This window comes from Coffea arabica, chromosome 10e (assembly GCF_036785885.1).
Source record: "Coffea arabica cultivar ET-39 chromosome 10e, Coffea Arabica ET-39 HiFi, whole genome shotgun sequence".
Lineage (NCBI taxonomy): Eukaryota > Viridiplantae > Streptophyta > Magnoliopsida > Gentianales > Rubiaceae > Coffea > Coffea arabica.
Window position 1 is genome coordinate 1,294,539 of NC_092328.1, and position 12,677 is coordinate 1,307,215.

A 12,677-nucleotide genomic window follows, 5' to 3' on the forward strand; every position below is an offset into this window, starting at 1 on the left:
TGCAGCAAAGGATTGACAGAGAAGAAAAAGTTCGTGGGCCAGATCTGGTAATATGAACAAATCTTTGCTGGGCTATTTACTTCCTTATAATCACCCATAGACGGAGCCCAAGGGCCATCAACCCAAACACTGCCTTCGGCCTCATTCTATCGCAACTCAAGTGAAGGCCAAGAGTCTACTGGCCATCTAACTCGCAATGGTGTCTGTACTTGGCTCCATTATCATTCGAGCAAAGCTCAAGTCAGCCACAAGTTGGAATGGAGCCTAAATCGATCCACTCATTAATTTGTGCATGGCTGAGACGTTGGTTTTTGGTTCAACTCAAACAATTTTAAAAAGTTGCCAAACAGTAAATATTGTTTGAGATTAAATTAATTAGTCAAGCTAGATCCATACGAGGTGTGTAATGCGTAGCTAAAAAGACACCAAGTCACTATTCGAATGACTAAACAAATACCAATTGACGAACTGAATCCCACCAATAACTAAAAAGATTGCAAGTACTAAATATTCAACAAGTTTAAAGATTACACTGTTAATATACACAAGATTTACTCTTGCCAAAAACTAATTTTTAGTTTCATCATATTTTCACATGCTCTCATCTAAGAGTTTTTTTTTTTTTTTTTCCTTTTTCTGGTTCAATGGCGGATCTCAATCGTTACAATTGGAAAAGAATAATGTGAGGATTTGAGAGTTAAACAAAGATTTCACGGTCACCTAACTAATCCCTCTATCAGTTTAAGTTGATGTTGGATCTTGTATTTGTCTTGGTGCCCTAATCCTACTCATATTTAGGGGTTAATTGGCCCATTCAGCCGTCATTTTGTCAAAAACCGGGAAAAGCCCAAGGAGTTCAAAGGGAGGGAGTTTAAATATGACGCACACCGCCAACAGACTATAAGACTTCCCCCGCCTGGCAGGCGGTAGGTAGCCATCCACACACTCACTCACTGACTCACTTACCTATTTTTCCGCTCGTTTTCCCTAAACCAACAAGATCTTTCAAAACTCCTCCTCTTCGGTCTCGTCTTCAGACTCTCCCATTCTCTTTGGGCTTTTCCCCTGGAATTCCTCCTCCTCATGTCGACCTCTGGTGATGGTAGAGGTAGGGATAGACACATTGACATTGATTTGAACGTTAGTTTAAACAGCAGTTTCGGCAACTTATCCCTCGCAGCTTCTGCTGTTCCTCCCCCTCCTCGTTTGGAGCCACAACATCGTTTCTCGGTTCCCGTGGTCCCGTCCAGTGTCTGTGAACGGCTCGACCCTTTTGCCTCCATACATTCTCCTCCTGCTGCTGCTGATCCCTCTGCTATTATCAATTACTGCATAGCTCCCAATTTTCTAGATATTCAGCCTAAGGACTCCTTCACAAGTTGGAATTCACCTTCACTTCTCGGTCTTCCGGTATATTTCTGCTTCTTGACTTTGGTGGGTTTTGTTTCTGATTCCCCTGGTTGAGCTTCCAGTTGAATTGGTTTTTTTTTTTTTTTTTTTTTTTTTGCCTTTTATGGTACGCGAATGTATGACGGCCTTGACGGCTTAGTATCTTTGAAGTGTGTGATCAAGCAAAGAAATTTTTTTTTTAAATGTTGTTCCGTTCTGGATTTTGATTATTCAGTAATTTTTTTATGTTTGAGATTTATGTAATTGTGGGTTCAAAGAAAATTCGGTAATCCTTCTCTTCTTTGATTTCTCTCTTTTACTTTCTTTTTTTTTTCTGGAGGTTTAATAATTAATTTGCGCTTTCACATCATGCTTGAGGTTCTGATGTACCATGATAAATGTAACACGAATGTCGAGGAATTAAGAAGAACCTTTCACTATTAAATTCTCACGTCAGTTTTTGTTTGTTGGCGTGTTTTTGTGCGTGTGTGTAAAACATGATAACATGATAAGCAAGCGCGATAAGCTTCCTACATCTTTGGATAGCTGCCAGCTTGCTGTTCTTTAAAATTATTTTGGCGTCAAAAAGGTTGAATTTGTCACCATTAACCTCTATTATCCGCTGGCAAAAACATATCATACTTGCTATCTCCTGGTTGGACAAGATTTCAGTTCTAGAAGTAAAATTAGTATTGAAGTATTGGACATTGGTAAAGTACCCTAATATAAGTGATTACCTTCAGCATCTGTATAACTTTTGGTTAGCGAGTTTGTGGTCTCGAGATGCTATATGAGAATCTTATTGTGGATTTAAGTTTCACGACTTCAGATAAAATGGTTGTGTTATTGCATGCCTTGGAGCAATGGTTAGTAGACATCTAGTTCTATAATCTGCAACTTTTGTTGCATGAAATTGTAATTTCTGCTTTAGCTAGTTCATGCTTGTAACTCTACTTCATCAGTGTATTTATTTCGGATAACATGTTGCAATAATTTATTAGCATATCTATAGATATTTGAGCTCCTGAACCAGCAAATTACTAGTCAATAATTGCATTGTAGATTGCCAAAACATTTAATAATGTCAGCAATTAATTTGTATTCCATGAGCATATTAATTACAATGCGTTTCCATTTTTGCGAAGCATACGAATGAGCATGGCATCTTTGAAGCTAATAAAGGCACAAGTAAAACTAGCTCGGTTCATGACATTACTCAAGCTGTAAATGCCGCTTCACTTAAGCTGCCAGTATCTCTCCTTGAAGCTAAGCAATGCAGCAAAGCAAGAGGCTCAAATCACGTGAAACCAGGAACGTTGGAACCAAATGCAGGTTAATGGCATATCAGTCGGATTAGACCTTATACAGTTAACCTTTTCTTAATAGCTTGTTGATTCTATTCTTACAGAGGTTCTTGACAATGTGGGCGTGGTAGGTAGCTGCCGATATGACAGCTCTCTAGGTGAGGCAGATTTCAGAATTTTTAGATGTTAAAAGCCAATTTAATAACATTCCTGCATGGGAGGCTTGATGCATTATTTTTCTTTTATGCCAAGCATTTGTACTAAAAGCTCCGGAAGTCGTGTCTTTGTTGTCTGGCAGGCTTGTTGACAAAGAAGTTCATTAAATTGATACGGGAAGCTGAGGATGGATGCCTTGATCTCAATAGAGCTGCAGATCTGTTGGAGGTATTGTAGTTTATAGAAGATTACTTGCAAAATATCTTTTCTTCTCCACCCTTAGTAGACAGGATTTTGAAGTAAGGAGTTTTTATTCTTTTACCACTATTTTTGTTTCACAGCATGCCAAATGCATGTAATATTTATTTATTTATTATTTATCTCAGATGGTTGCTTTCTATCTACAGGTACAGAAAAGGCGAATATATGATATTACAAATGTCCTTGAAGGAGTAGGATTAATTGAAAAGACTACAAAGAGTCACATACGTTGGAAGTAATGTTGCTAACCTTTGTTAGTTCCATTTTATTGCCTTTATTGACTTATGATACTAGCATTTTTATATCAGGGGATATGAGATGTTTGGACCGGAAGAGTTGAATAATCAAGCAATCATTCTGAAGGTGATCTGCTGACAATGTTCCTTTTTATGGACATGCATAAATAAATGCTATATGCAACTTGTGTTCTGATTATCATTATGCCCTTGTTAATTTGTTCATTTTGTTGCACATGATTAAGTCAAAATACTTGGCTCATTGGACAACTATCTTTCTTCTCATATTGAAATGGGCAAAGCTTAGGATAAACCATCCTTCTTGAGAAAGTACTCCAATAAGGAACTTGTGAGGTACCATATAGCTTCTGCTACTCTAATGCCTTCGTTGCAAGCTGACGCATAGTCTATTACTGTCTACTTCCTGTAGCTAAAAATGGATTTTGAATTACGCACCCCTCCCGTGCCCACTTGAAAGGGAGAAACAAATGATTAGGAACTAGGAGTAATGCATTTTGAAGCCGTTCTCAAAATTTCCACCATCTAACTGAAGTGGTGCCAAAAACAAAAAAACGTGTCAATCCCTATGTGATTGTGTAAAAGCAGTAGATTTAACCAATAGCTTGCTAAAACTGTAACCAACTGCAAGAATTTTTTGTATGGAAATGAGAAACATGTTGACTATTAAAAAATTCAAAACTATTGTCATTATCATGTGAATGTGGTAGAAATTTGTTTAACTGAATCATATTTGTTTTCCCCCCTTTATTGGTCCCCTCCTTTTTTTTTTTTTTTTTCTTTCAAATCCCTTTCCTTTCTAAAAAATCAACCAAAAGAAATCGTTTGGAAGTTTTTTTTTTTTTTTACAAGAAAACTTGTGGTGAGGCTTTAACTGCAATAACCTTTTGTTTTCCATGACAGGCTGAAATTGAATGTTTATTTGCTGAAGATTGCAGGCTTGACGATTGCACAAGGTTTGATAATCATCATATGGAAGAATGCCTCTTGTAAATTTCCTAGGATTAAATGTTTGGCTTGGATCTTATCCTGCAGGAAAATGGTTGAGAAGATGAATGCCCTAGTGCATGCTGGAACTTCTCAAAGGTAAATAATGTCTTCCTACGTTTTATTTGTTTACTGGATGCATAACTTATATCACAGTGTTCATCTGCTTGGACTGATTCCAGGACCCTTTATTTGACTGAGGAAGATATCATGAGCCAGCCATGTTTCAGGGTTAGTTAAATTTGTTTCTCTTTGCATTTATATCTTTTTCCCTTTATGTTTGAGATGTTTATGCTGTATGTTTTCCGCAGAATAAAACTGTTATCGCTGTAAAAGCTCCACATGCTAGTACTCTTGAAGTTCCTGATCCTGATGAAGTGAGTCTTCTGTACTGACTTAACCGAGAGGTGCCCTTTAAAGATTTGGATTCCTTGGCCTCTCATAGTGCTGATTGGAATTTTTTGGCATCTGAACAGGATATCAGATTCTCAGAAAGGCAGTACAAACTTATTGTTCGAAGCACCATTGGACCTATTGATTTGTATCTCTTGAGGTATCTTTTTTCTCAGAACAAACAAGCTACCCTGAGAATATCTAGAGACACCATTCGGATTCAACTTCCTTTTCTTCACATTTTAAATTCAGAAGCATGCATGCATGTATTCCAGCTTCTGATGGCTTTGATAATCATTATGACCGTAGCAATCATGGAGGACATCATGAGGATGTGAAGGTCAAGCGCAGAAAATTATTGGATTCATCAGTTGTGAATGGTTGCAGACAAGGGGCGGACGACGCGTATTATTCAGATGCGTCTGGTTTGCAGAGCTCTGATGTATCTGGCATTAATAAAATAATCCCATCGGATGGGGCTGTAAGTTTTCCCAGCCAAACCGACTTACCTTGCAGGGAATGAGAACAAAAGGGAATAAGCTACAGATATTCAGAAGAAGTTTTACCACCCTCTAATAAATACCTTGCTTGTGTGACCTGCAGGTTAATGATGACTACTGGCTGCGATCAGATAACGCGGTCACTGCTACAGATCTGTGGGGTACAGAATGTTCTTAGCAGGCAAATCGTTATCCATGTATTGCAGAAGTTTAGGATCAAAATCAACGAGGCTCTCCATTTCACCTGTACATGCATTTATTTATATAGCATTAAAAGTATAGGTTTGTGTTTAGATCATTGATTATTTTAGTTTTCCTTGAAGGACTTGTACAATCCACATCCCTTCCTTCAAGTGTAAAATTGACATGCAGTAAATGCTAATGAATTGTAGGTTCATTAACTATATTCTTCGTCTTTTTTTTTTTTTTTTTTTGCCCCCTTTCTGCCGTTTTTGATACAATTGCTATGCATCACATGGTTGATTCACTTCCAAGGCTGATGTTGCTATCTAACTCAAACGGGCCTTGTAGTGGCATTAAAATGGTTTGCCTTCTTCACCCATTCCGACCTGCATTTCTGCTTTTCCTCCTCAATAGTATCATGTTTACGTTGTCTTCTTGATTGCCTCAACACCGAACATGCTTTCAACATACTTTATGAACAGCTTAGTACGAGATACTAAGTTGAGGTAAACAAAAATGTATCACATGTTTTCTACAGCGAAGAACGGCTGGGCCATGCTGGGAGTTTTGACACAAATAAAACGGCCTCGTTCATATACATGGACAAAGCTTACCAGTGAGTGACAATTGTTTCGACTTCCAAATCCATCGCCATTTTGTGGGTCCCACATCTCCAGTAACAATCAATGTAAATAGCGTCATCATCGCCGTTACCGTCAACGGCCCCAAATTGTTGCAGCTGTTGGGCCCAGGTCCAGCCGTATTATTACCTGATCGTGAAGCGGTGCTCGGCCCCAACTTTTACTTTAGCGCGAGTTACCCAAAGCACAGCAACGAGAGATATCTAAATCGTTGTTTCCTCGGCCTTTAATCTAAATCAATTATAGCTTTCACGGCCTAGCCACTCAAAATCCATCAACTAAAAAATCTTGAACATTTATAACTGACGAGTCGTCCAACAACAACAACAACAACAACAACGATGTACATGCACAATTTATCATCTCTTAACCTATGCCTCCTAGTTACTCACAATTCACAAATTAGGAAGGATACTGGAGGACGCAAGCTCTACTCAACGGTTAGATGTAGCACGTGGTTTCCTTGACCTGGCACGCGTGACCCGAACGCTTTCTTCAATGACCGTCTCTTGTGACCGAGGTTTGGCATTTTCTGCTCCGGACGCAGAAGCTGAATCAATCTCCATAACCTCAGTTTCTTTTGAGGTTGTAGGTTTTGTGGTTTCAGTAAGGGGTTCCGTTGGTGTTGTGTTTAATGCATTTAGGGCAGCCCCAGAAGAATCAGCTAAAGGCGCTTGTGAATGGGCAACATCCTCCGACACATCATCTTGGTTCTCACTTGAAGATGTACTAGAAGCTGGAGAAGGGGTCTCTTCAGCCGGTGGCACTGATGTAGCAGCTCCTTTACGAACCTGTGGTGCATTGTTTTGTCGAACTCTAGCACCTTCTTGTTGTGTCTGTCATTCAAAAGTAAAAGCTTATGATTAAGAAAACTTTCTAAAATAACAGCACAAGAGAATTAAAGAACATACGATTCATTCACAGGACAACCAAGGTTACAGGCAACATAAATAACTTCCAGATAGACACTGTATCACAAGTGAGTATACAGATAAATTATGGAGGTATAACGTCCATAAGGTTTATATACAGATAAAGTATTGAGGCATAATGTCCTTAAGGTTCAAGTGTGCTCCAGACTCCAAAATCCAATTTTAGAACACTTGTAAGACAACCACACCAGATAACATGGCGTAATATAGGTGAACGTCACTGTGATGGAATGTTGCCTGAAAGAATTACAAACATCCTATTATGAATTCGTAAGCCACTATTTGTTTGCAACTGAAATAATGAGGTCGCAGAATGCCATCCAAAATAAGAGGCCTTTCTAGAGGAAAGATAGTGGGACATCATGTCTAATGCATACAAACAATAGGACCAGTTTGTTCAGTCTGATTTTGTTTGTAGCTAAAACTGTCCTCCTTATGTTTGTAAAATAATAATAATAATAATAATAGTAATAATAATAAACACACGCATTGCACTCGAAATGTTATGTGCAATTAGCTCTCTAGCCAAAGTCTGCTAATTAGCTACTTTTCAAGCAAAAAGTGAAGTATTTAATTTTGTGCTAAAGATAAAACTATGATAAAGTTTTTCACACCGCAACACGTCGTGTTAATACATCATCATTTCTTTTCAGGGATATATATATTCATTCAAGTATGCCATGACTTCTTTATTGAGTTGTCAATGTAGTCAAGGATTCACATAAATTGTTGAAAAAGTAGTACTGGGAATGAGCAACTAACTTGTGAAAATGGAAAATTGGATAGTCCTACTCTCAACAAATTCATAGATCTGAGCAAGTTAACCAGACAAATTCATATGTGAAACAGAGTCACACTGGAGATATGACCATGGGATAAGATGCCTATTATACTTAGACATTCATACCTGAGCAGGCCGAGGCTGAGCCGATTGCGAAGCAATATACTGCAAGACATCAAATATTCTTGTCTGACCATAACTAACAGCCTTTTGCCAGTATAGAGCCGCCATATCACCAGCTCTAATTCTCAATTCCAACAGATTACGATCAATTTCTGTCTCGTGTTCTGAGACTATAGGTCTGAAGAAAGAATCGTAAACATAAGTTGTTCCCTGACATATGTTTAGCACCAAAACTGTAAAAAATTAGACACTAAAAAGAGAGAAAAAGTTTGAAAAGTTTTAATTGAAATTCTGGAAGGAAAAGTAGAGACCTTAGTCTTGGGGAACCACAAATATATGAAGAATGCCAACTTAGCCTCACTGTACATTGGGACCCTTCAAGACAAAGGGAAAATTAATTAAAATAGGGAACAGGAAACAAACACAAAAAAGTTAATTAAGCAAACAGTAATAAAAGTAAGTCACCATTGTACCCCCTAAATTACTTACCATGAAATAAAAGCATCTCCTACCCTCTCACAAACTGTCAACACTGCAACCAATATCCTTCAATGAAGGGACAAGGCAGAGTTAACCAATATACTTGTCATCATAAGAATTTCACAGGAACATACATAAACAGTATATTACCAGTACTGGCACCAAAAGCGAAGTTGCTCAATGTCAGGTTTATTCATCTCCACAGTTTTGAAGCACTCATAAGCAGGATAAGCATAACCAAAAACCATCCTGGAGAAGAAAGTCATGAAAAATAAGAAAATCACACAAGCACAAAGAGAAGCGTATTATATCTTTTTCTTGAAAAGGGATGTAATGCTTACACAAGTCCTCTGGTGAGAAAAGACCCAATCATCTTGATTACCTAATTAACAAAAAAGTAAAAAGTTATAAACGCAGTTCTACATTGGAAAACAAAAGGATTCATAAAACTGGAAGCAGCTAAAACCCCTTCAGCAGCATGAAGTTGGGAACAACTATTAAAAGCAGATAAACACATCAGCTGCAAAAGCAAAACCTCTACCAGTTTTGTTTTAAAGCAAGCATGTGCATAACTTGCTCCCAATTCCATAGGTAAATTTCATACAGAAACAAAGTAAATCTCATTGAAAACCTCACATCAACCTGGTCACAAACAACAAAACAGCAATCCAACTCTAGGTGACATATTCCTCCTGCTTGGGGTGGCAAAAGAAAATGCAATACAAGGAGAGTGATCTGAGGCTTAGAAAACCAGAAAACCAACACTCACGAAATGAGGTGCTGCAGAACTTTATGTCAAAACTTTGCTCTGTACTGTTTTCTGCTTTTACTTTTGTCTAGACATTTCTTGGATCACTGTGGTCGAAATGATTTTGAAGAAACTATTTCTCTTTACAAAAGACAAGAGTTATCCTTCATTGTTTTGTCCCATTCTTCCTTTCCTCAGCTTCCAAACCAAGCACTAATACACAAAGCAAATTTCATGATCACTTAACTCTTTAAAGGTCAATCACAGGGCCTTTTGAATCAAACAATCCAGCCAACTGGGAAAACAAAAGATGACAAAACCGGAAATGCAAAATATGAAAAGTCTCCAAGAGATTGTTTTAATGAAAATTCGACAGTGATCGTTTAGATGCAAATTCAGTTGCTTCGGGGAGAGAAAAACTTAGGGCACACAAAACACTGGCCACTACTTTTAAACTCTTCAATGTTACTCCACTCAAACTGCTTGCTACAATACACAAAAGATAAACAAATACATTCCTAATTTGTTTCAAACAGAGAAAGCGATAAAATCAAAAGCACTGCAAACAGAAGTAATAATAGCAATAGCACCCTAAATATCTCAAAACATAGCAACAGAAGAAGAAAAGGCAGAAGCATGGACAGTAAAAACCCAGAATAAGAACCGACAACTATCGCCCCAAAAAGCGAAAAAAGGGAGGTGATAGCCAGAGAAAAATCAAGACAACAATTGACAAATAAGTTACCGTTGAAATTGGAAAATGACCGTTAGTAATGAGCGGCGGAGCAAATCGTAGAGTGGTGGAGTTAATTCGGAGTAGATAGCCGGCACGTAGAAGAAAGCCGGCGATAATCCGCGGCGGACGGTTGCGATGTCAGCGGAGCTGATTGCTGAAATTTTACAGCGTAGTTTTGTTTGAAATTATCTGTTTTATATTTATCATCTGTTTTCTTGTTGAGGGGATTTAAATCCTTGGTGGCTGGATTTGCTATTTAGAGTTCGGTACTGGTGCGGGAAATTCTGTGCGTGGGGGAGCATAAATATATCGTGAGGCTTCTTTGATGAACGGTTGGATATGCAAAGTGTGGGTATATCTATTGCTCTTTATTTTGGGATGTCTGTCTTTTGTCACCTGATGAACGTTGTTTTTTTTAACTTTTAATACGCTGCCCACCGGGCTTCGTTTGGGATGTTATTGTGAAAAGTGCTAACATTCATTCCTACCAAAAAAAAGAAAAGTGTTAACATCACGTGCAGGGTACCCAAGGACTTTCACGCTGCTGTGCAGCTTTACGATTTTGCCCGTCTAAAGGTGAAGGCGAAGGAAGGTCTTTTGTTATTCTGTCATAGCCATCTTCATGACATAGTGCCATGCTATTAGGTAAGTTGTAACTGTTGAGAGAGACGGATTCGATGATGCAAAGGAAAAAAGGTTAAAAGAGAGATCGTCAATTTAAAATCTCATACTTACATTATTTAAAAAAAAAAAAAAAATTATAAGTTGTAAATGGGTCCTGATTGTTAAAAGGTGCAAATGGCCGATGGGCAATTTGGTCTAATGAAGCGATGGTGAAGTAGCCCCGGTCACAGGTGCGTGATCCCAGACAATTGCAAAAGATGGATGATAAAGTTGAAAGGAGGAATTTCGTTTTTGCCGTTGCCGGGAGGAGGAGTAAGGTACCTCTGGATAAGTCGCATCTAATCGTTACAGATAACGGGCAAAGTATAATACATGGGAGGCCCACTAAACCATAAAGGAGAAAACACTACAAATAACCCGCGGGTGGTTCAAGAAATTAATGGTCTTCTAACTTCTCTCCTCAACCACCCAAAAAAACAAAAGGACTTATAGGCATATTTTGTACTAAATTGGATTGTTTAAAACCAATTACTGCATAATTATGTTGAGATAAAAAATGGAATTCAGCAGATAATCACTCAGTTAATGAAGATTGTAAAGGTTATTCCACTTTGTGCATAGCTCTATGTCACAGCATAATGCCCGACAATGCAAAAACGGGAATTGGATAGGGAATGAGAAAGATGGAGTAGTCATAGCATTTTCAGCACAAGAGTCAAGCCAGTTTGGATTTTTTTTTTCAAATTTTAAGTAAAAGTATATTATAACGATTTGATGTATGTGAGATAAAAAGATAATTAAAAAAATATATTTGCGAAAAAATAAAATTTTTTTAGAGAAAAATGGCAATCCAAATTCCAAAGATAATAGATTATTTGAAATTTTTAAAAAAAATATACTATAATATTTTTTTGATATAATATACGCAAAATAAAAATATAGTTAAAAAATATGTTGATGATACAAACAAATAAATTTTTACAAATAATCTACAATCCAAACAAACAATTGAATCTTATCAAATACCTTGTAATGCTAATCTATATATTGCATTTCTTCATCAGTGAGTTGTACATCTAACTCGTGATCGCTACACCAGTTGCCCTAATGGCAGATGAAAGCCTTCCTTAAGGAATTTCAATGTCGATGAGCAAATGGTATTTGTACGACATTAATTTAATTTAATTTAATGTATTGTGAAATCTCCTTGCTTGAATTGTTATTTTTGTTTAAAAACAATATGCTTGTCATAAACATATTTTTTAATTATTTTTTATTTTATATACATCAAATCATTATAATACTTTTTTTTATAAAAATGGTAGAAAATAACAAATCAGACGGGCTAAAGTTCCTTGGCTTTTTTTTTTTTAATCACATGTACACATTTTGTGGGATCAACCATATAGCCATTATGCCTTCCTTAGTGGATATCCTAATTGGAAAGGGTTCGAGTTATACCATGTCCCCTATACTGGGGAAAGTTGCACCAGACCAGGTCGAGTTATATTATACCCTCAAGAAAAAAAAGGGGTCAAGTTATACCGTATTTAGGGTTGCGGACGAGTTAAATTGAATAGAGTTTTGAATCAAGTCAAAAAAATGAAACTCAGCTTGATTTGACTTAGAAAAATGAACGTTTGAACTCGACTCATTTCTGACTCGAGAACTTGGCTCGATTTTTGGGCATGCGAGCAATTCGAAGTTAGCTCAATCTTAATTGATGTAGAGACATTTTTATAATTTTACATCAACTCGAGTTTTTCGAATGACTCGTCTAACAATTGAGTCGAACAAATGACTGCTGGAGTTTAATTCATATATATTACCGCTAGGCTCGAGCTCGATGTTGATCAAATTGCCGGTAAACATTTCGAGTCGATTGCAACCTCAAGCGTCATCTATGTTGGGGAGAAAAGAAGCAAAGAAATGAATCCTGGTATTTTGTTTGCCTCTTTAAAAAAAAAAAAAAGTATTTTCACAAAGACAATATATAAGCAAGAAGTTCGAAGTGATTGAAGTCCCCAAAGTGGCCACGTATTAAAAAAGGCTGGATTTTTGTGATTAACTAAAATACATTATTAATTTTACACGTCAGTCAAAAGGTGCTGGCAGTAGGGGGTAGCATCCTTGAAAAAAGTAATGCAAGCTGTGAATGAAGTAACATGGACTAAAGGAAAAGTGA

The 12,677-nt window shown here is 37.3% G+C and overlaps 2 protein-coding genes across 2 annotated transcripts; one reads left to right on the forward strand and one right to left on the reverse strand.

Moving 5' to 3' along the window:
- Window positions 1-925: 925 nt before the first annotated feature.
- Window positions 926-5,645, forward strand: LOC113712736 (transcription factor E2FC-like). The gene is made up of 13 exons (XM_027236282.2): window positions 926-1,410; window positions 2,535-2,721; window positions 2,798-2,851; window positions 2,992-3,077; window positions 3,257-3,345; window positions 3,419-3,473; window positions 4,268-4,320; window positions 4,400-4,450; window positions 4,534-4,582; window positions 4,663-4,728; window positions 4,828-4,904; window positions 5,054-5,225; window positions 5,348-5,645. Exons 1-13 carry the CDS (start codon window positions 1,084-1,086, stop codon window positions 5,420-5,422), a joined length of 1,341 nt encoding a protein of 446 aa, XP_027092083.2. The 5' UTR covers window positions 926-1,083; the 3' UTR covers window positions 5,423-5,645.
- Window positions 5,646-6,342: 697 nt separating this feature from the next.
- On the reverse strand, window positions 6,343-10,204 carry LOC113712737 (putative HVA22-like protein g). Its single transcript, XM_027236283.2, has 7 exons — window positions 9,878-10,204; window positions 8,726-8,766; window positions 8,535-8,633; window positions 8,394-8,450; window positions 8,216-8,279; window positions 7,908-8,114; window positions 6,343-6,904 (listed from the first exon to the last, which is right to left on the reverse strand). The coding sequence occupies exons 2-7, from the start codon at window positions 8,755-8,757 to the stop codon at window positions 6,503-6,505; spliced, it is 861 nt and encodes a 286-aa protein (XP_027092084.2). The 5' UTR covers window positions 8,758-8,766; window positions 9,878-10,204; the 3' UTR covers window positions 6,343-6,502.
- Between the last annotated feature and the right edge of the window lie 2,473 nt (window positions 10,205-12,677).